Source organism: Simochromis diagramma, unplaced genomic scaffold (genome assembly GCF_900408965.1).
Source record: "Simochromis diagramma unplaced genomic scaffold, fSimDia1.1 OVJJ01000746.1, whole genome shotgun sequence".
NCBI lineage: Eukaryota > Metazoa > Chordata > Actinopteri > Cichliformes > Cichlidae > Simochromis > Simochromis diagramma.
In genome coordinates, this window is record NW_024386757.1 from 1,239,894 (window position 1) to 1,263,629 (window position 23,736).

At 38.4% G+C, this 23,736-nt stretch overlaps 2 protein-coding genes across 5 annotated transcripts in view; one reads left to right on the forward strand and one right to left on the reverse strand.

The window, feature by feature from the left end:
- The first annotated feature begins 18 nt into the window (after positions 1-18).
- On the forward strand, positions 19-6,037 carry gja10b (gap junction protein alpha 10 b). Its single transcript, XM_040027262.1, has one exon. The coding sequence runs from the start codon at positions 2,762-2,764 to the stop codon at positions 4,160-4,162; it is 1,401 nt and encodes a 466-aa protein (XP_039883196.1). The 5' UTR covers positions 19-2,761; the 3' UTR covers positions 4,163-6,037.
- Positions 6,038-9,379: 3,342 nt separating this feature from the next.
- The window catches only part of bach2b (BTB and CNC homology 1, basic leucine zipper transcription factor 2b), a 92,848-nt gene continuing 78,491 nt past the window's right edge, over positions 9,380-23,736 (reverse strand). For all 4 annotated transcript variants that reach the window (XM_040027279.1, XM_040027271.1, XM_040027277.1 and 1 more), the window contains 2 exons: positions 17,684-17,890; positions 9,380-15,654 (listed from right to left, as the gene is read on the reverse strand). In XM_040027279.1, the coding sequence (XP_039883213.1) occupies positions 15,157-15,654; positions 17,684-17,890 (705 nt within the window). In that variant the 3' untranslated portion in view covers positions 9,380-15,156. The remainder of the gene's footprint in view (positions 15,655-17,683; positions 17,891-23,736) is intronic.

Genomic DNA, 23,736 nt, shown 5'->3' on the forward strand with positions numbered 1-23,736 from the left:
AATCTGATGGGTGCAATGATCCAACTGTGGGTTCAGCATCTTCAGTTACAGACTGAAAATGAAGGAGGGTTCATTCCTCATTTCATTAAAATTCCTGAACCACAACAAGCCACATTAAACTTGCTAATTTTTGAAGGCATATAAAATCAACAATATGGATTTTGTCATTACGTGCAGGGGTTATGATGGGTCAAAGCTATGCAGTAATCATCTCATTTGTTTTCTTGAATGATTAATATGTTTTGCAGTGATGTCTCCAAAGGTTTATCCAAATGATCCTCTGTTCTGCTTCCAGGTGATACTGCAGAGAAAACAATGTCACCCCATGTTTTGCCATCACGCTGCACATTTTCAATTGTTTTATAAAAGAGAAAATGGTGATACATGTATTTCAAAACATCATGTGTGGACAAACCATAAAGAACTAGCTGGATATTTTGTGTAGAAATCACAGTACAGCATCTTTCTTATTGAGTCATTTACTTTGCTTCTCTGCTAAACCAGCATTTATTGTTCACCAACCTGCCAAATCTCATTTTAAGCCCTGGTTCTCTTTCAGACCTCACTATGGGGGTGCCTTCTGGTGCACTCAATCATTGAAGCTCCACTTCCACCACATTGGTCTAAGACCGATCAATCATTTCAAGGACACAGGGTCCCCTGACCCCCTTTATAATAGAGTGTTCACATGTTTAGCTGATTTGATTGCATGTGCTTCTAGCAGAAAGAAAGTGGAGAAAAATATCCAGGTTCTGATATGCAGCCTATTTAGTTTAGATTTCATCATCAACTGTAACAAGAGTGCGCTGTCTCTCACTCACAGAATAGAATATTTGGGGTATAATAAACTTTTGGTTTTTCTGTCACAAAATTGGAAAAATTTCACTAGTACTAGCTCTGTTCCCCAAGGTAAACAGTCACATTTAGAGCTTGTTTGCACTTGAGTGGGCTGTTGGCCTCAGTAATCACTATCATTCTAGAGACTGTTGAGGAGGCTGCATTTTGAGCACTGGGTGTCCTCTCTGCTTTTGGACGTTGGATACCCCGTTTGGTGAGAAATGTGTGTTTTTCCCCAAATGTGTGATGTCTCTCCATCGCTGCAGACAAAAAAATGTTCATCACCATTGTACCCTTATGTTAGATGACTTTGGGGAAAACTGAATGCAGATGTCATGGTGCATGCTTAATCAACCAGGTTGATTCTGTTCATCTGGGGGTAGCGTTTTCAGTGGAAGAAACGTTTCAGTCATGAGAGTAAAACAGACCTGTAATAGCTAACTGATCCTGAGACTGTCTCATCTGTTAGCAGCTGGTTCATTTGTGCTGCCAGACAAACTTTTTTTTGCATTTCCCCAGTAAAATATGATGTTTCTAAAGGAATTTGACCAGCTCAACTCAAGACATCAGTTTTGTTCTATTGGGGAGAATTTATGAGAAAAACAGAAAGCAAAGTTTAAAATGTAATCATAAAATATTTAATAATTCATTGATTTTGACACGCTGAACTCCAAAATATTTAATTACCATTTCTGTATCAGGTAAGACTCGAATGAAACTACATTTACACATTCAACGTTTTCATGTCACTGGTTGCACAGGCCTATGGAATAATATGAACTCTCAACAACAGCAACCTCTCAGTATTGATGAGCTCCACTTCAGTAAAGTAATGCAATATATTACTTAAATTACTCACAAGAGAAAGTAATTTGTGTTACTGCTACTTACTTTCTCGTTACTCCTAAAATGGCGCACTCTCCCATAATTACCAGTTAACAATATAAACGTTGGGCACATACCAACACAAATCCCTATCCTTCTGAATACAAACAAAGACTCTTCTGGATTGTAGTCTAGGTTTGCGTTAACATGTTATCTATGCAGATGATAGTTCTGTTAGCACTATGTTATTTCTGTTCTGTCCACTTTACCACTGCAATCTTTTCCTTTTAAGTAATAATAAAATTCCACATCGCGTTACAGTGGTGTGAAAAAGTGTTTTCGCCTTTCCTCATTTCCTATTTTTTTGTATGTTTGTCACGCGGAAATGTTTCAGATCATCAAACAAATCTAAATGTTAGAGAAAGATAATACAACACAAAAAATGCAGCTTCTAAATGAGAGTGTTTATTATGAAACCCGCAGAGCCCTGTGTGAAAAGGTGTGATAGTGTAACTGACAGTGTGCTAGCTCCTTAGCTAGCACACTATACAAACAGTATACAAACAGTTAGAACAAAGATGAAAGATTATTGAAGACATGCATGCTGGCACATTTCATTCACTGCATAAAACCTGAAACTATCAAAAACCTAGAGTTCAAGATTTAGAAAAAGGTTGCATGAAGATTAGAAGTAATGAGTCTGAAAACATTGTCCAGAGCTGTGTATTGGCATCTGAGTTGGTGCTATTTCTAGTTTAGTGTCCTGACAAAAGTGGCAGGATGAACCTAACCTCAGGGCATTATAAGGTCATGGTACTGATGGATCAATAGCTTCAAACCGACCTACTTTCCAGCTTTAAAATAGTGTCAGTCAGACTGCACAGTAGGGTGTTGTCTGTCTCCAAGGGATTAAAATATCACACTTACACCACACTCGAATCTACAATTTGATTAATGGCCTTATGCCAAAACACACAGGGACGAGGACTCTAGAAAATATGTAAGTAAAGTACATTTTGCTGCATGATTTAAATTTGTAGAAAGACCTGCAAACTACAAAGTTTTCTTTTGTTCACAGGTAATATTAATATGACAGAAGATGGGGGACTGGAATCTATTAGGGAGTATTTTAGAAGAGGTCCACATTCATTCCACCATCGTTGGGAAGATATGGCTCACAATCCTCTTCATTTTCCGGATGCTTGTGCTCGGCGTCGCAGCTGAGGATGTCTGGGATGATGAACAGAGTGAGTTTGTTTGTAACACAGAGCAACCTGGCTGCAAGACTGTCTGTTACGACCAAGCTTTTCCCATCTCTCTCATCCGTTACTGGGTCCTGCAAATTATCTTTGTATCCTCACCCTCTCTGGTCTACATGGGTCACGCCTTGTATCATTTGAGGACCCTTGAGAAGGAGAGACACAGGAAGAAAGTGTGTCTGAAAGCTGAGCTGGAAGGTACAGATCCCGTCCTGGATGACCATAAAAGAATTGAGAAAGAGCTCAGGAAATTAGATGAACAGAAGAAAGTAAGGAAAGCTCCTCTCAGGGGCTCTTTGCTGCGTACATATGTTTTCCATATTTTGACCAGATCTGTAGTGGAGGTGGGTTTCATTATAGGACAGTTTGCTCTGTATGGGATTGGACTGTCTGCACTCTACAAATGTGAAAGGATGCCTTGCCCTAACAGCGTTGATTGTTTTGTGTCACGACCGACAGAGAAGAACATTTTCATGGTTTTCATGCTGGTTATTGCCGGAGTTTCTTTATTTCTCAATCTCCTAGAGATTTCCCATTTGGGGGTGAAGAAGATTAAACAAATCTTGTATGGATATAAATATGGGGATGATGAGAGTATGTGCAGGTCAAAGAAGAACTCCATGGTGCAGCAGATCTGTGTGCTCTCAAATTCCTCACCACAGAGATTAATCCAGCTCACGCAGATGACCTGCTCTGCTTTGCCTGAAACTCACGGGGAGAGTCAGCCTTTGAATTTGGCCTTAGTGGCCCCTCAGAGTATCGAAGGTCACAGCATCTCCTGCCGCCCCAGCCAAGCTGAAATCCAAGGTCTGCACCAGCTGGGTGCCATGGAAAGACGTTACACTCTGGAAAATCGCAAACCGTCATGCAGCAGCGATGATTCAAATGGACCCCATGGTTCTGGTAAACCACAATATGTGGGGCCTCGACCTACGCTGACGGCCGGCCACATGGAAATCCCAGCAGCCCTGAGAAACCCACAGAGGAAGCAGAGCAGAGTGAGTGTATGTAAGGAGCTCAGCGATATGAGTGATTCTCCGGAGAGTGAACACTATCCCACAGCCAGAAAATGCAGTTTTATGTCCAGAGGACTGTCGGAGGGCAAGCTGGCCAGTCCGTCTGACAGTGGAGACTGTCAGAGTGGAACGGACAATGCATCCCAGCATCTTAGCGAGGGGGAGAGTCCAGTGGTGTCTCCACCACCTCCAGCTGGAGGGAGGAGGATGTCTATGGTAAGCTAATGTCTCTTTTTAGCTATTAATAAAGGCTTATAGTCTCATATGTGTGATTTAACGTGTACTTGTTTGTTGAAAGATTTGGTTATAGATACACTGTTTGTTTGTTGTCTGATCAAGTCAAGCTACCTTAAATTCCCTCCAACTCCACTTTTTTTTGTCAATTCAAGTGTAATTAGTCCCAATGATGTTGTAAGATGGAGTTATGACCAGAGAAAAAATTTACTATAGATTGTAATGAGAAGTTCCTGAAGTACACAGCGTTGCAAGTCAAGCGGCGTTTTCCATTGCTTTTATTAGAGCAGCCTTCCAGCTACCTTTGTTGCTTCACACCGCACACACCCGTCAGGTCACGGCAACCCGGGGAGGCTGTGTGGGTCAGCCTCCCATGACACCACACCCCAAACCCATCGCTCCACCCCTCTCCTGCAGCTGAGCCACAAACCACACCCACTCACATAGATATATTTTTTAAATTTCATTCTGTCAAAAAGTGAACATAAATATTGAAAATCAAATGCAGCTACATCTACAATGTAAAGCTCAGCTGATCAGATGATTTCAGTGCCAGTCCAGTTCATACCCTTTTACATATCCAGTTGGAAAATCTCATTAGCTGGCCCACAACTACTTTACATTTCCTGCTGCTTAATAATCAACATCATTCTCAGTTGCTCCCTTCCTTGGTGAAATCTGTTGTCAGTGATAGCAATCAACTTTACTTGAATAAACTCAGTTGAAAACCCTTTTTATTTCATCAATTCCAGTGATCATTATGAATTGAGTAATATAAAATAAAATAAATAAGTAACCTGTCAGTTTCAACCACAACAAAGGTCAAGCTTGTTTACAGACATTTTCTCACTATCATATATTTTTCTAATACTGTTCAAGACAAGATAGTCTTGAGATATTAGCAGAAAGTCAAACATTACTATTTACTATATACTACTTGAGGTTAGAAAACAAAACATAAATGTGTCATCATGACTATGACAAGAATAATAACTATACATTGTACCTATTTTTTTCCCTTTTCAGAGCATGATTCTGGAGCTGTCTTCAATCATGAAAAAGTAAACTATAAAGTACAGTTCTGGGACCAAACGAGTGCCAATGGGAGTTCTAAATTGGCCAAAGGAGCCTGATTTCAAACCGAGTCTCATCCTTTTTCTCTGCAGCAACATTATATGTCCACAGTGTGCTTATACAGTATGTTTTCTGCATGAATAATTTAGTTATTTTCCACATCCAAGAGACACTTAATTTGCTTTATGTAATGTGTGATTGCTATTCCTATCAACTGTTTGAGTATAAGTTTACACCAGATAAACGTCACAGTTTTCTAAGTAAATCTATTTCAAAAAGGTTTGTTGACGTCACCAGATGTCGGTAACTACCCATCCAATCCACTCATGCGAGAAATCAAATCATAGATGTCCAGAAATTAAGCTATGTGTGAAAATGAAAAAATGGCATTGGGAGAAAGTACTGAATGCATGAAGAAAGCAAAAAGGCATGGAGAGTCATGGCACCAGCTGAAAGCAATCCTGCCACTTCAGTTCCAACTAATGGCCTAAAAAAAGGTGTCTCATTACCAAGATGTCACACAAGAAGCATCTCATGATGGGTAACTGATGATACTGATGACACTGGTTACAGAAGAAATTACTAAAGAAACTACTAAATTACTGAAGGTTCCAGTGAGCGCTGTTGGGGGCATAGTTTGAAAGAGGAAAGAACAAATGTCACCACAAACCGGCCGCTACCAAGTGCTTCCCTCAAGATTTCAGACAGAAGGTGAATGTAGCTCAGGTGGTAAACCAAGTCATCTGAACTCAATTAAATTCAGTTTTATTTATACAGTGCCAAATCACAACAGTTGCCTCAAGGCCCTTTATATTGTAAGGTAGGTCCTACAATAGTACATACAGAGAAAAACCCATCAATCATGTGACCCCTTTATGAGCAAGCACTTTGGCGACAGTGGGAAGGAAAAACTCCTTTTTAACAGGAAGAAACCTCCGGCAGAACCAGGCTCAGGGAGGGGCGGCCATCTGCTGTGTAATCTGCTAATCAGATGGTTAGTGGTTTGATCCCTCCAGTTTGCATGCCAAATATCCTTGGGAAAAATGCAAGATACTAACCCCAAGTTGTTCTCTGATGCATCGGAGCATGAATGCGTGTGCATGTTAGACAAAAAGAGCATAGAAAAAAGTGCTGGTGTGAATGTGTGAATTAAGCAAGTTGTCTAAAGCCCTTTGAGTTCTCAGATAGTGTAGAAAAAGTGCTGCTATATAAGTACCAATCCATTTACTAGAAGAATGAAAAGAATGAACAAAAAAGTTGTCCAAGGACTACTTGAAACAGCAGGTATCATTATTTCAAACGGTCTGGTTTAGGATTTGAAGACTGTGTGGACAAATGGACCAGAATCACACCTGAGCAATACATGCAACTAGTTGCTCCATACAGGAGGCATTTTGAAGCTGTCATCACCACCAACAGCTTTTGTAAGAGGTAATAAATTCATTTCAGCCGCGTGTTCAATACATTTTCACAGCATCATTTCTCATTATTACCATTAATTTATCAACACGTGGTCTGAGTTCTTTGTATGTGTGGAATTGATGGGTTGTTACTGCCATCTAGTAGGAATTTCATATCAATAGTACCTTTAGAGATACAATTACTTAGAAAATTAATGACATATTCAGTACTTATTTTATCTGCTCTGTCTATAAATTGTGAGCTACTTTGTGGGTAGTTTTGGAGAATTTGGAGAATTCAGGCATGAATTCAAATGCTATTTGTGTCAAAGCATGTGTTTATCAAATCAGTTTAAAAGTCTTCGAAGATATTTGTCAGAATAAACAGGAAATAGTAGGGAAATCTGAAACTGCAAAAAAGAGAAAGAATTCTTGGAATTGGTGTTTATGGCTTATTATTAGTATTATATAATTGTGTACAAAGCAAAAGTGAAGCTAAAAAATATTGCCTGTCACTGCTGAAGATATAGTATCACGTGGTACCACTACCATCTGCAAGAGAAAAATACATTCTTTGAACTTTGTGTTGTTTAGGTTCCCATATCTCCTTATGAATGCATACCACACATTTTAAAAAATGTTATAATAAACTACTAGTTGTCTAGTTAGCTAGCTGGCTACATATCATTTTTTGAATCCATGGAATGTGTATTTTGATTATTGTTTTTACATACTCTTGTATACACCTCCCATCTGGTTCCATAGTAGAGGGGCCTAATAATTGAATCTGATTAATAATAATCAGATACCCTGCTGGGATGGCAAAAGGAGGAGATAGAAACCACTGACATCAAGAGAAGGAAGCTCCTTACTATGGAGGGTTTCACTCCTATACCAGTATCCTGAGACTGTACTGTAAGCGGAAAGAAGGAGGCTTACAGTACAGTACTAGTGAGTGTCAGAACGACTATCCAGGATGAAACAAGAAAGATCATTGTGACACCAATCATGGCAGTACTGGATGTATAAAGATGCTTCTGCGACAATCAAGCATATAACAGCTGAGTGCAAGTGCAATGCTAGCAGGCAGGGCATACATGGCGCACCATAAAAAGCTGTCTATCATAGTATACAGGAACATCTGTGCCTGGAAGTCCCAAGGTCAAAATAAGATACGCTCTCTAGGGTGGTTGAGAATGATGAAGCTAAGATCCTGTGGGACCTCCAGATACAGACAGACAAACTGGTGATGGCTAACCAACTGGACATAGTAGTGGTGGACAAGCAGAGGGATATGGGCACAGTGACAGATGTAGCTATAACAAGTGATAGCAACATTAGAACAGAGTAACACAAGACATTAGCAAAATACAAAGGCCAGAGAAAAGTGCTAAATAAGGTGTGGAAGTCGAAGGCAACAATAGTCCCCATGGTAATGATTGCAGTCAGGGCTTTAAGCCCCAAACTGGGTGAGCAGCTACAGCAGATCCCACAAATGATATCTGAGATCTCTGTCCAGAAGAATGCAGTCCTGGGAACAGAAAGGATACTGCACAACACAGGACCTGAGCTTGAAGGATGAAGACTGCCCACAGGACGAGTGGGGAATTTACACACACACACACACACACACACACACACACACACACACACACACACACACACACACACACACACACACACACACACACACACACACTCAGGCACTGTTTAGCTAAAACTGAATTTAAAGTTAAGTTACAGTCGCCACAGCATGCAGATTTACCTTTTTATTTTTTTTGATCAGTGCTCAAATCTGCTGGTGTTAAAGTAGCATATGAAAATGTTAGCAGTAGATGTATGCATACTATCAGCTAAAGTAATTTAAATGTGGTTTTTAAGTGAAAAGGCTTAAACACAAAGATTGTTGAGTGGAATAATTAAAGGTAAGGAGACATTTACCTCAAATGTTGACCAAAAACAGAGAAAAACAAAGCACAACACATGATATGCATGTTTCTTTATTTCTTAAAGAGAAATGGTGTCTAGACAAAAAAAAAAAAAAATCATTTATATAACACTAGCAATAGAAATGAATGAAAATGGGGTTCTCACAATACCGTATTTACAATGGTTATTAAGTCATTTAATTAATTAGGGTCATGTAGCATTTAAAATTAGGTAAGAACTCTTAGTAGAGAATAAGCAAATGACAGTAATTTCAAATTGACAATATTAACACAAAACAGTCATTTAGAAAAATGAGAGAAAAAACAACACCTACAAGCTTAAGAGCTATTACATTAAAAATGATGCACCTACTAATACAATAATCCATATAATCTGTGTAAAAAGCATGTAGAAAAAACACCTGATGCAGTTTGCTGATACAGTCATTGACCAGTTATGAGAGGTATGAAGGATTTCACAGGTAGATAAGTGTGAGAAAGTCCGCACTGGTGACTAAGGGATGGGGGCTCAGGCCCTTGCATACACTCGCTTCACTTAAATGTGAACTATGGCCTCTGCAAGTTCTAAGGCAAATATTGGAGGTGCACTTGTATCCATGTAATGCTGACCCATCCCAATAGTTGGATTAAAGACAAGGTGAGGAAACTCATTCTGTCTCTTCCACAACACCAAGAATCGGTTCAACTGAACCGAGCAAGTTTTACATGGCAAAAATTGATCAAATGTGACATGACACCTATTTGTAAACATATTCTATATTTATACTCTACTCAGTGATCTCAACCTGTGCACTTGACCAGGAAACCAGAATTTTTTTTCTTTTTTTTTTCAAGAAAGTTGAACAATCTGTGAGAAAGGCATGTTTTTGTTCGTATTCTTCAATAGAACAACCTTTGGAGTTAAAAAGCCAGTGTTTGTTTCAGAGAAGCAATGACAACAAACCCCCAAAACAAAACAAATCCAAAATTAAAAAACAACCAAAAAGAGCTACAACAACAGCAAAATTGTGCACATAATTAAAAACTGATGTAATGGCCATAAACACATTGTTTGACTGTAAAAAATATACAGGAAAAGTTCATTTAGCAAAATATCAGATTCATAATTCATTTTACTTGTGTTCAATCACTTTAAAGCTGCACTAATTCATATTTTTTGTGAACACGCAGAGAATGATCGACTGTGCATCTGCCTTTGTTCTGCATAGTTTAATTCATTGTGTGCTATTAGCCACAGAGGGCTGAAATAGACCGTTGGCCACTAGCTGGACAATGGAGCATCAAAGAGAGTGGCTATGTGTGTGTGTAAGTGTGTGTGAGTTTTTAAATTGTGGAGGTGGCGGGGCAGAGTGGTGTGGGTTTCAATTAGCACTGAAGGTTAAATGATATCAAAACCGCTTGAAGGAAATTTTAGTTTGATGCACAAACAAAGCAGGTAAAAACAAACAAAGAAAAAAAAATAGTCTGCTTCAGTACAATGCAGAGAGCAGGTGTAAATGCTTGGCACCCTGAGATATTAAAGGGATGGTTCACCCAAATAACAATAAAACATTTCCCAATTCTACAGATAGCTTTGGTTTGACATGTCAGTGTTTGAGAGTTTACCATCGCATTATTATCATGCAATGAATGACTGAAATTTTGTTTCCATTATAGTTGAGTGCAGGGAAAAGCACATGCACTAAAATCTGGACAAAATTAAACCAAAACCATCTGTGTGGGTTGATACCACTAGAGGCAAGACAGCATTTTTTTTTTGTTGTTGTGGCATTTTAAACAGCAGTGTTAGCGATAGCAATGGTACAAACTGTGCTGCGTTGATGTTAAATAAAGATGTTTAAATTATCTCACCATTTTTGCTGAGGATGCCCATAATTTGGACCATGCACAAGGAGTGTTGTGTCATCGTTCATTTTCCCTCTATGGGAATGTCAAGTTAAATTAATAACACAGAGAAATTCTGTGATAATATTGGAATTAATCGTCTCCCATGAGACAGCTGTTTGAATTCATTGTGTGCAAACAGCAATATAAAGAGGTTTCCTCAGTTTCTAAACAAATCAAAAGAATTAGAAAAAGAGTTGCATAATGTTTGTAGAAAATGTCAAAATGTCGATTATTTCGCTTTAGTTCTCTTGTTTGAATGTGACAGAATGCTAACATGAGAAAATACTGCTCTGCTTTAGTAAGTATGTGCACGCAAATAAAAGAACAAATTAGAAATAAACTGTTCAACAAACAAGAAACAAGCTCAGTTGTAGAGGAGTCACTATTGCTCCACACTCATTCTGTGCCAATACGTGTACGTGTATGTGATCATATGTGTGCATGTGTGGGTCTTTGTACAAAACAGGGACGATTGAACAATTTTAAAACAGGTTTTTAAACTACAGTTACACTTTCTCTGTCTGGCTGTGAAACAGAAATTATCTTACAAACAAGGTCATCATTCAAACTACATCTAGGATTTACATCAGTAAAGGTCATGGGGAGAACTCCGAAAAATGCCATGCAAACTTTAAAGCCCCAATCCTCGAAACATTTGGATAGAAAACAATAAAAAAACCCTCAAAATCAGCAAAAAGGCTAGTATGGCTAATTGCTATGCTTGGTATATTAACATCCCCCAAATGTCATGCTAAAATTCTGTTCACTAAAGTAAATTAAAGTGACATTAGAAATGATTTTTGCGATTAAATGAATAAATGAATGAATTTCCTGTCACCTCTAAAATAAAAAAAAAAAAGGTTAAGAAAATGAATAAATCACTTTAGTTGTACAAATTTAAATGACATGTTTTAGTCAATTCAGTTATTAATATTATTTACTTTTCTTGATGTCAAATGATATATTATTACAGTTTACTCTTCCCCTTTCTGTGTTTTTATTTTATGTTGATAACTGGAATATCTATCCATTCTCTCAACTGGTTAGCCCATTCATTGTTGCAGCAGGGCTGGAGCCCATCTTAGCTGTCAGAGGGTGAGTGTGATGTACACCCTGAAAAGGTCACCAGTCTTTAAGGGCTTTCACAGTTCATGCCCACATTTTAACTGAGGAGGAATCTAGAATACCTCAAGAAAACATACGGAGCCACGGGGAGAACAATTGAAACAAATCGTTAGAAACATGTCGAAGCCTTTACTGATTTTCTAGTGTTTTACATATTTGTCACAATTGTTTCAGATCATCAAACAAATTTTAATATTAGATAAAGATAACCTAAGTAAACTGAATGATGATTTCATTGATAGAGGTAGAAAAGTTATCCAAAATAATTGCCCCTCTTTTTAAATCATGAATTAAAAGTGATTTACCACATTTTTTGAAAAGCTGAATTCAGTTTCATTAAACACACTCAGGCCTGATTACTGACAGACCTGTCTGACAAGGTGAAGCTGGCTAAAAGACTGTCAAGATCTAAAGAAAATGCTGAAAAACAAAGTAACTGACGTCTGTCAGTCTGTTAAGGGTTACAAAGCTATTTTGAAGCCTTTGTAACTACAGTGAAAGCCATCATACACAAATAGAGAAAACATGGAACAGTAATTAACTGGAGTGACAGGCCTACCAGTATGACTCCAAGAGCAGATCTGTGACCTCCCAGCACTCATCCAGGAGGAAACAGAAGAACCCAGAACAACATTAAACATGTCCATCACATGTTCATGATTCAATAAGAAGAAAGAGACTGGACAAAAATCTCATCTTGTGTTATCTTTGTCTAATATTTAAATTTGTTTGATGATCTGAAACGTGTAATTGTGACAAACATATATAAAAAGGAAATCAGGAAGAGGGCACCACTGTATAACCTGATAAAATACATTTCATATACCTTTTACAGCACTATCAAAAGCTACTGGCCCACTGAAATAGGTTCAAATGATCATATAAAATGGACACTAATATTTATTTAATTTTTGATAACCTAATAAGGAAATGTTTATGGATGGCAAATTAGCTATAGATTCTTAAAACCTGGAACATATTTTTATTAAGTAAAATTATAATCTATTTCTTTAGCATCTTGTATTACATGTTATTTGAAAAAAAAAACCCAAAAACAAAACAGAAACACGTTTTATTAATAAAAATGTAAAGCTTTAAAGTAAAGTTTTAAAATGACTTAATTTACTTCTTACATAACTATTGCATTTTCACACATGCATGGAGGAAATTAGGTTTCTAGTATGACAAAGCCAGCTGAGTGGCTTTCAGCTAGCCTGGAAGCAGTAAAATAGGGCAATACTGTTTAGACAACAGAGAAAACTTGAAAACGTGAGAACATCAGTGGCTCATAAAAAATTCAAACGAGTATATTTTGTTCAAGTAAGCTTTTAAATGCAAATAAGCTTGTGTGTCTCCATAATGTTACTGATTGTACATTTGCGTGAAAGGTCGCTGGCCGGAGACACGGATCCTCTTTGAGGTTGTGTGCGGCGCTACCTGCTATGGTGACCCCTTGTGACAACAGAGCAGCTTTTCAACTATGCTAATAAATGAGTTTAACATTAAGGTTTAGCTTTTAAGGGATTTCATTTTCAAAGTACTGTATTAGATACTCATCTGTTTTAACATAAGCATAGCTTTTTTATAGGAAACATTTGAAAGAAACTACAGTAAAAACATGAACTTCAGCCCTGTTAGGCTAATAGGGAGTGCCAATTTGGATTGGAGCTTTAAAGTGCAATGAACATTTTCATTCAACCTTTGCACTGGAGTGTGGAGCTCTGCTACTTCTGCCTCTAGCAAGGGTTGACATATTTCAGATTCTTTATATATAGAAATGTGAAAATGCATTTTTATAGCAGAATGTTCCAGAGAGAATGCACAAAGCAAAAAAAAAAAAAAAGCTAAACCAACTAACTAGGTTTATAGCTATTAGGTAGCATGCATGCACATTACAAAGTAGGGTGTTTAAAACAAATGCACAAGTAGGTTAAACACTTTACTATCTTATATGATTGCTACTCAATCATCTGAACAACACACACACTGCTTTCACGTCAAAGGAACTGAATTAGCTTATTCAATTTCTAAAGAAATAAAAATGTAAGATGAAATATTAGCTTCCTTCGGCATATTTTCATATTCTTCATAGATATTTTTTGCCAATTTAAGTGCTCCAGTCTCTGACTTTTAAGCAGTCTGAAGTAAAGACCCTCACTTGGGGCGTAAGGGGGCCAGGAAAAAAGTGCGTGATTTATGTTTGTATGCTTTTTCATTTTTTCATTAGTCAATTTTATCGTAATCAACATAAATTTGAAAAAAATAAAAAAATCGGAGAGGCTTTTTGCTGTCTCCTATCATCAAATGACAACATTGTGTATAAACAAATAGGATATATTAAAGTTCTGGGAACAAATACGTTTCCTTAAAAAACGAAAAGAAAACACAAGGATTTTTTTTTCACATTTAAAGAGGTGTCGAAGATTTAGAAGAGCCAGCCTGAGCCACGCTCTCGAAAACACATCTTCAATTATACATGCAAGGGGCTCAAAATGTGTGTGTCGATGTGTGCGTGCCTGTGTGTACTGTGTCTAAATGTGTATCGAGCTGATCTCCTGAGTATAAGAACGCTCCCCTCGTTCGTTAGGCAGGACAGGAAACAGCAAAGCAACAATTTTTCCCTTGTTATAACCCCGGTGAAAAAGAAACATCTAGGCGTCTAGCTGTACAAAATCACTGTTACAGTCATCATGCTATATACACTTCTGCCAAACAAGCACTTGAAAGTCACCAGTACAACATCCAAATACAATGGTATTGCTGATGAGTGGGAAATAAAAATAGCCATTTAACTGCCTGCAAAAGCCTTTTTTTTCTCCTTTCAATTCCACGTGGAAGGCATAGGAGGAATGTTTTCGGTTACAATCTGTACAAATTTCTTCTGTACAGCAATACAAATGAGAGACGTTTGAAGACATTTTTGCATATGAACATTTTACAGTTTGCAACTTCCGTGTGTACAGAAGCTGTTTTCTCATTTTTCATGAATTAGGTTGAACATTCAGAGGATTTTTTTCTTCCTGAGTTTGAATTGCTGTGACCAAAAGTGTCACTCAGATATAATGAAAGAAGAAACAGACAGAGAGAAAGATGCAGAGTGAGACAGAAAGAGGTAGAAGAGATTGAGAGAGACAGAGTGGCAAGGAGAGAAGAGGAAAAGACAAAGGCAGGAACTGACATACTGCTGGTATGCAGAGAGACAAAGCGAGCTGCAGTTTAGGTCCAATGAGGTTTGACTTTGAGTTGTGATGTGTGACACATGAAGAACAAAGTCTCCACTGTAGAGGTTGCTGCCGGGGCAAGTATAGCACCATCGTAAGGGTTTGGTGAGAAGTTCCACTCTGTCACGGTAATAGGAGAATTCCTGGAGAACAGTATTGCTGTTGTTAAGACAACTTTAGTGTCGACCGTCAAAAAAGATATAAATACAAACAAAGCTTGTTTTTCACTGAACACTGGCAGATGCTGACTGTCTCAACAACCCTGAGAGAGGGTTTGTCAGAAGAGCAAAATTAAATAATGAAAAAGAAAACAAAACAGAGAACGACCACTACTGAGTACAGTCCTTCCTCGGCTGCTCGTCAGTTGTACATTTGTCAGTCATTTCCTGGCAAAAATCCACCGTTACCGTCTGGTTGGATTTTTCCACCGGTGGCCCTGACTTTGTATACAAGCTGGTGGCGTCTTGGCCGTTTGTATCTTTGTCTGCCCTGTTTCTGACAGCCACGTCAGGGTCGCTCTCCGAGGGCCCGGGTGAACCGTGAAAGGTTGGTTCTGGTGTGGCTGAGCCCGAGTGGGTGGTAAGGTCAATGCTGGTGGTGGTGTTGGTGCTGAGGGAGGCCTTGGGCTCGTGGGCAGTGTTGTTGCTGGCAGTGGAGATGGCGGGGCGCAGCATGGGACAGTAGTGGTGTAACGACTGGACCTGCTCGGGGCTGAGCTGAACATCCCTGCACACCTCCTGTGACAGGCAGGAGAAGTTCTCCCACAACTCACCCATACATGCCTTTAGCTGGTTCCTCTCAGTCAGCAACTTCTCCTTCTCACACACCTACACACAGACACACATACATAGGTTATGACTCATTTCAAGATGCAGTCGATAAGTCTGTGCACAAGAGTACAGCACTACAAAAAAGCTTTCCACTCATTGCCTGTTGAACTTTCCATTCATTCTCATGCTTTTTGCAAACTACTTTTTTCTCTTCTGTGCATTTTTGCCCAGCACTCCTCTTAGGATTTCTGTTTCAGTAAGGCAAATAGATGACAATCTCAGTCAAAGTCAGTCACTTAAACCTACAACTACAGCAATGAAAGACTGTGTCTTAAGTCAACCCCAACTCACCATGGCTTTTGGGCTGCTCCAGTCAGGCTTGGGAATGTTAACACTGATTTAACGCAGATTAGTGTACTAACACAGAATGAGTGAAGAACAAATACACACTCTGAGACAGGATGTTTCTAATTTTAGAGATATTGCCAAAATAGAAGAAAGCAGTCCTACATATTTGTTTAATATGCACACTGACGGACATATCCATATGGTCCCCTCAAAGTCTTCTTTTTGTGTTTCTTTATTTTGATCCTCAAACAAATCCAAGATTCCTCACGGTGTTCCTGGAGGCCAAGGTACTGCCATCCAGAGTAAGCCTGGTTAGATATTTAGGTACAATAACCTCAGTTTTATCTGAATTTAGATGCAGGAAATTAAAGGTCATTTTGTGTGTTATCTGGCTTTGTTGATAGATACTCTGCACAGCAGAGAAAATGTATGCTATGCCTTCTAATGATAGAGTTTAAGAGAAGCATTAACGGAAGTCTATCATTAATTTTAGTATGTAAAGATAACACTCTATTTCTATGAAAAAAATATAAGTCTGTTAGATAAGTATGATTTAAAACATTGCAGTCTGGTACCTTTAATACCAGCATGCTCTAATCACTCTAATAGGATATTATGGTCAATAGTATCGAAGGCTGCACTGAGGTGTAGCAGGACAAGCACAGAGATGAGTCCAATGTCAGGAGATAGATATCCTATCTGTTTGTGTGCGGCTACATTACATGATTTTGAACACAAGAAATGGTATTATGTGTTGTAATAGATGAACACAGAACCATAATTCATCTGTGATTGTGCTGATAGTTAATTATACTTCATTCCGTAATACTGATCTGGGGTGTCTGTAGGATGGCAGTGAGCGACACCAAAGAGCCACTGATCCAAAAGAATGTCTGACCTAAATGTATGATTTAATAAAAGAAATTGCACTGAATACATTGTGAACAGCAAACAAGGAGTTTTGAAGAGAACAATGTATTTGAATCAAAAGAGAATATGTAAAAATCAATGTAAGAATTAGCTAATGAAATCTAAGTAAGATTACATAAACTGCATGAAACATGAACTATATTGATATGTGACTGAATGCTCATATGTAATGGAATCTATAAATTTGAGAATAACATAGAAAAAATAAAAATATGATAAAGTGGTTTTCATGAAGTAACCTTTGCCCTAGTTAAAAGTGGGTGAAAGGTTGGAGATGGAGAAGATGATAAGGTGTGGCTGGACATCAGGTGATTATATGTAAACAGCGTGATTGGATGTCCAGAGAGGAGGAAAGAGAAAGGGAGACAAATGGACAAAAAAGTATAAAAGAGGGTGCCTAGGAACATCTTTTTTCGGGGAGTGGGGTGGGGGGGGTGGGTGGGGTTTGTATAGTTAGTAAGTCAACACAACAAACATTGTCGTTAGAAGTGACACCCAGAAGGATGGCTTCTGTAGAAGAGGGATCCCTTGCAGAAGAACAGGATCAGCTCAGTTTAAGCATCAGAATAAATAAACAGAAAGAAGACGGGGGACCACCGCAATCTGACTGCACAGAGAGAGTACAGCAGGGTTAGGGCTCCAGTGAACAGTCATTGGAGAGCAATGGTTTGAAAGTGCTGAGGAGAATAAAATGTTACTGATTATAATGAAATGGTTATGACTAAGGTGAGTCCGTGTCCAAAGAAGAGAGCAGCTTCTCACTGGGTGACGGCTAATGACAGTGTGTTAGAACAATCAATCCACTCACCAGCTTTCTGATCTCGCACTCCAAGTTGAGGATGCAGTCGAGCTTCCTCTTGCGACAACGCTGTGCTGCGATGCGGTTCTTACTCCGCCGCCTGATGTCATGAATAAACTCAAGTTGCTCTGAAGTCAGTTTGTGCATTTTCACCAGCATTTGGAAGTCATTCCTTGGAAGATTTGTGATTTGATCTACAGGAAAAGGAAGCTTGACCTGGCAAAATAAGGAAAATAAAAACACTGCGTAAAGGATAAGCATTTTTTCAGCTTTAAGACCAAAGACTTTCCAACTGTTGTATGGAGTCTGATATGTACCAAATTAATTATTTAACATTAGTTCTACATTCAGTTTTATTTTAAACTAGTATAAACTGACTGAATACTTTATGACTTTAATTAACTCATTTTAAACAAATAACCAAAATAGAAGAAAAGGCACAAAAAAGCTACTTTCAGCTGTCTTCATTGCGACAGATGTTTGATTTGAGAGTTTTTACACCGGATGCCATTACTGATAAAACTCCAAAGGGGATTTATCTCGCTGGCTGGAATCAAATCAGCAACCTTTGCTTGCTAAGCAAACATGTTAATGACTACACAATTAAACAAATAACTAAGATTAAAGACTAAAATGAATGGATATGGGCAATGTTAATTTGAAACAAATGAATTGTGAAAGAATATTATGCAGCCAACCTAATGAGTGCCATCTACTACAGAAACATTATATATAAACAACATAAAAAATGTTACAGAAACATGCAACACTGTGGTAAAAAGGAGAAGAAATGAATGCTCTAGCAAATCGCTGGCTGTCTAAGTGGTGTCCAAAAAGCGATGTGGGCTTTATAGATAATTGTGAAACTTTCTGGAGGAAACCTGGTCTTGTTAGGAGAGACGGCATTCATCCATCACTTTGGATGGAGCAGCTCTTATTTCTAGAAATCTGGCCAAATTTATTAAACCCCCAAAACGTGACTATCCAGAGTTGGGACCAGGATGCAGAGTTGCAGTCTTACACGCCTCTCTGCAGCTTCTCTCCTCCTGTTATCCCCCCAAACCCCATCCCCTTAAAGACTGTGTCAGCTCCCAAACAGACAAAAAACAAACAAACAAAACAACAACAACAAATGATTTAAAGATTTAAAAAAAATCACAAAGAAAGAACAATACAGTATCCACATCTGCACCACAGAGTAAAACAGTGAAATGTGGATTATTAAACATTAGGTCTCTCTCTTCCAAGTCTCTGTTAGTACATGACTTAACAATTGATCAACAAATCAATTTATTCTGCCTTACAGAAACCTGGTTACAGCAGGGTGATTATTAGAATTAGAATCAACACCCCCGAGTCATACCAACTATCAGAAACCTCGAAGCACAGGTCGAGGGGGCGGTGTGGCAGCAATTTTCCACACCAGCTAATTAATCAACCAAAGACCAAAACAGACTTTTAATTCACTGGAAAGCCTGATGCTTAGCTTTGTCCACCCCAGCTGGAAAACTCAAAAACCTATCGTCCACCTGAGCATTATTATTAGGATGTACTAAAAACTCCTTGAAAAGCCTTCAGTTAATCCAAAAGGCCGCAGTAAGAGTACTGACAGGGACTAGAAAGAGAGAGCATATTTCTCCTGTATCGGCTTCCCTTCACTGGCTCCCTGTTAAATCCAGAATTGAATTCAAAATCCTGCTCCTCACATACAAGGTCTTAAATAATCAGGCCTCATCTTATCTTAATGACCTGATAGTACCATATCACCCCATTAGAGCACTTCGCTCTCGCACTGCAGGCTTACCTGTTGTTCATAGAGTATTTAAAAGTAGAATGGGAGGGAGAGCCTTCAGTTTTCAGGCCGCTCTTCTATGAATCCAGCTTCCAGTTTGGATTCGGGAGACAGACACTATCTCTACTTTTAAGATTAGGCTTAAAACTTTTTGCTTCCTTTTTGCTAAAGAATATAGTTCTCACTCACTATGTGTTAACAGACCTCTGAATCACTGAATCATACTTGTTATTAATCTCTGGCTTTCTTCCACAGTCTTTAATCCTGTCTTCCTTCTCTCACCCCAACTGTTCGCAGCAGATGGCCCCGCCCCTCCCTGAGCCTGGTTCTGCTGGAGGTTTCTTCCTGTTAAAAGGGAGTTTTTCCTTCCTGCTGTTGCCAAAGTGCGCACTCATAGGGGTTCATATGATTGTTGGATTTTTCTCTGTATGTAATATTGTAGGGTCTTACAATAACATTTTATTTCTAGTTAATTATATCAATAATAAGGGCGCCCTCTGTGCTGCTGTTTGTTTCTAAGGTGATGGCTTAGAAATATGACTTAAAGCTCTGAAACTTTAAAATGGATCCATTGAAACATTTAACGTTGATGTGTCCTAGCCTATTAATGTAGCTGTGGAAATTGCTTGCTTGATTGTCCCAGATCAAAGTGTTCTTGCTGTCTTCTGGGTTTGAGGAACCGCAGCTTCGGCAGTGTAAAAGGGACTTTCCAACAGATTTTCTGTTTCCTTAATCACCTAATTAGTACATCCACATTTCCCTGACAATGTTAAAGAGATCTCAGATGGGATCCAAACTAGAGCAACTTGATGTTTCTATCACTTGGTATAGTTAGATCTGTCACTGGTCCTCTGCTTGTCCACTATCACTATGTCCAGTTAGTTAGCCATCAGCAGTGTTTCCTTCTCTTAGCTTGGTCATTCTTGGTCATGACCTCATCTAGTTGCAATAACAATTGCTTCTTTAACCAAAGAAACAATCAGAATCCTCAATGTTCAGTAGTGAGCTTTAGTTGTTTATAATATTTTTCTGGATGTTGGGTGTCAAAAAATCCAAAGATGACATCGCCGGAGCTGCTCTCGTCCCCAAAATAAAGGGAGTATTTGGCAGACATGACCTCCCAAAAACAGTTTGAAGTGACAACAGGGCACGCTACAGCTCATGAGAAGTTTGCAGAATCATTGGATTTTCAGCATGTCACAGCAAGTCCTCAAAGCCCCCAGACCAATGCTTCAGCTAAAAAGACAGTTTAAACTACAAATTGGATCTGCACAAAACCCAGAGAGGACAACAAAGACCAGTGAAATACCTACAATCCCAGAGTGACCTCTAGAACAAATTGCAAGCAAAGAAAGCGGCATGCCAATGATGCCAGAGGTTTCAGTACAACAAAGATACCAAATCTTTGACAAAACTACATGCTGGAGCGCATATCTGGGTACAGGAGCTCCCGCAATGCTCGTCTACCTGGACCCGGTCAGTAAATAAGTCCTTGATCTATAAATCACTGAAAGAAACACATACACATATACATGTTCAAAAAAGGGGGGAAAAAAAGAAATCAGTTGTATTTGCATGTTATGTTTTCTTGTGATATACTAAGATCAGTATCTGTGCTATGGTGGATCTTACTGTAGCTTGATGTGATAATATAAGGCTGGGTAAACAAAAATGTGTAGGTGTAATAAAAGCTGGACCTGGATTTACTGGATAGACTAGAAGTCATTATACTTGGTGTTCAGTCCTGACGCCAGTCACTGGGACCCAAACCACCCTAAGGCTCCAAACCAGTGTCTGTCTGTGCCTATTTCCTGGAATATAAAACCAAAGAATAGCAAAAAAGCCAAGACTCTACAAAATGGGAGAAGAAAGTTTGTGGATCAAGAGTACCTGACCAAATCTCATGAAAAGAAAGACTCATACCAGCATAAAAAAAAAAAACACTTAAAGAAAACGGACTCCGTTCCCAGATGCTAGGGCTCAGAGTGTTTTTTCATTTACATTGGCACACCTGAGCCAATGGAGGAAAAAATGAAAAAGAGGGGAGTACCTTCAGATTGTCTAGGCGTTAAGAGCAACGTAAAAACTACAACTACAGGGAAACTGAGATATCACTCCTGGGAAACAGAAGATTTGACATCACGTCAGTGCTGATAGAGCCACATCAAGTAGAAGTTACGGGGATTTCAAAGAAACAAAGACACTAAGTGAGTATTCCCTGTGTCTAACTGACACACCAATCAAGAAGGTTCGAAGATTGTAATGTAATGTCAAAGAACATGATCACAAAGAAAGAACGAGAATAGCCAACATTTTCTGCTGTACTTCCCATGGTTTCATAGACCACATGGATGGAACCAACAGTTGTTTTTTAATATACACTGTTCTGATTGTTATTGCTCAGAGACAAAAGTCAGTGGTTGTTAGACTAGATGATGAGAAAGGTTAACCTTTCTCATCATCTAGTCTTTTAAACCTTTTTATGTGGTGATGACATTTTTTCCCACTATTACTAAACTTAATAAAACTACCAAATGTATTAGTTCTAATGTACTATTTGGATAGAAGTCTACTCAGATCTATGTGGCTCCTACATGGAAGTAAATATACATAATACTCAAAATTGTCACCATCAAAAAAAGGGAGCTGTAAATATAAAGGCAACAATAACAAATCCTTACATTCAAATACTTGAAGAATTTGTCATCATTTATGAATAGAGTTATACTGACCTAACAGTTGACATTAAAGGGACTGAACAATAATGCTACCAACAAACATGCATAACCACTGTAAAAAAAAAATACTAGACACTGTCAGTGCTACTCCTCAGCCTCCTATTAGCCATATCTATGGTATTAATTTCAGAATTCTATGTCACCTTGTTCTCAAGTTATCACACTCACAAGGTTTTCGGAAAACTTACCCTGACCTTGAGGTCAAGATCACTGAGATTTGAACGTGTCCAGGAGTTTTAGTAAATGCAACTATGGTATCAATTTGAAGTTGAGTTATTACAATCATAAGATTTTCAAAAAACTTGACCTCTGACCTTTGACTCTTATTTATTTAGTTTTGAACTTGTGTAAGATTTTTTTGTAGATGCACCTATAATAGATGATGTTACGTTGTTCTCAGGTCATTGCATTCACAGAATTAGGTGCCCACGCTGTCCACCCAGCAGGGTGACAACAAGAACTCATTAGCCTTTTATGGCTGTGAGGTAAAAATGAATACATTGCCTACACTAATATTTCGTTTTTTAATCATGATTAGCTAATAAACCGTTTATCAGCAATAATTAAAGGAGAAATGAAAATTGCGTCCTTTCTGTTATTGTAGGGTCTTTACCTTGAATATTAAGCATCTTGAGGCGACTGCTGTTTTCAACATTCATTTGGGGAGCGCAAGAATCAAGGATTAAATTTCAGGCATTACGACTACATACGGATAAAGGGGGGATGTCTGTGCTCTGCATGGAGGATTAGCACAGAGAAGCACAGCTGTGCATTTTGACTCACTGGTGTAACCCTAATTGTGAAGTATTTAGATCAAAGATAAATAAATATACCTTTCCAGTCTTTATTGGGACTGGAAATAAAAGCTTCCAAGAACTTATCTATCTCCACTGCAACATCTTCAGGCATCTAGTAGAAAGAATCCAATAACTTAAAAGCTGAAAGAAAAGCATGATAATTCCACTGGGTGGCATTTGACACAGTTTACCAGTAAAAATGGATAGATGAGTATTTCTTCACCTAAATGTATAGTATTACATAGTTTACGGTTAACATGGAACACCTGACTGTTTCCTCAGGAGACTTAAGACTGCAAGTAAGTGAAAGTACTTGGATATCATACCAGTCTGGGACAGAATACTTAAAAAACTAACTTCCGCTTGTTTGTTCATTATGAATACTATCACCATCTTGTTCTACTTAGGGGCTGGCAATGAGTTTCTGGATAAGAATATTGCCTTTCCCTCTTGAGAGACTTGTCTTTTGATATGACTTATGAGAACCCTCTGAATATCAAAAACAAACAAACAAAAAACGAATGAACAATAAATAAATAAACCAAAGGTGGACACAAATGAACCGTAAACCTTCTGTATAGTTATTTGACTGATGTGATTGACGTTTACTTTCTCTTTGAAAAAGTTTATAAAAATAAAGTAAAAAAACAATACAAAAATGCGGAAGAATGCCTTTAATGTTTACGTATGTTAGAACTACAAAATAATATATATCGTGTAGTTCCTAACTTTGCA

Excerpts from the sequence above, each read along its gene's own strand:
- gja10b (XM_040027262.1), top strand. The coding sequence starts at position 2,762 with ATGGGGGACTGGAATCTATTAGGGAGTATTTTAGAAGAGGTCCACATT.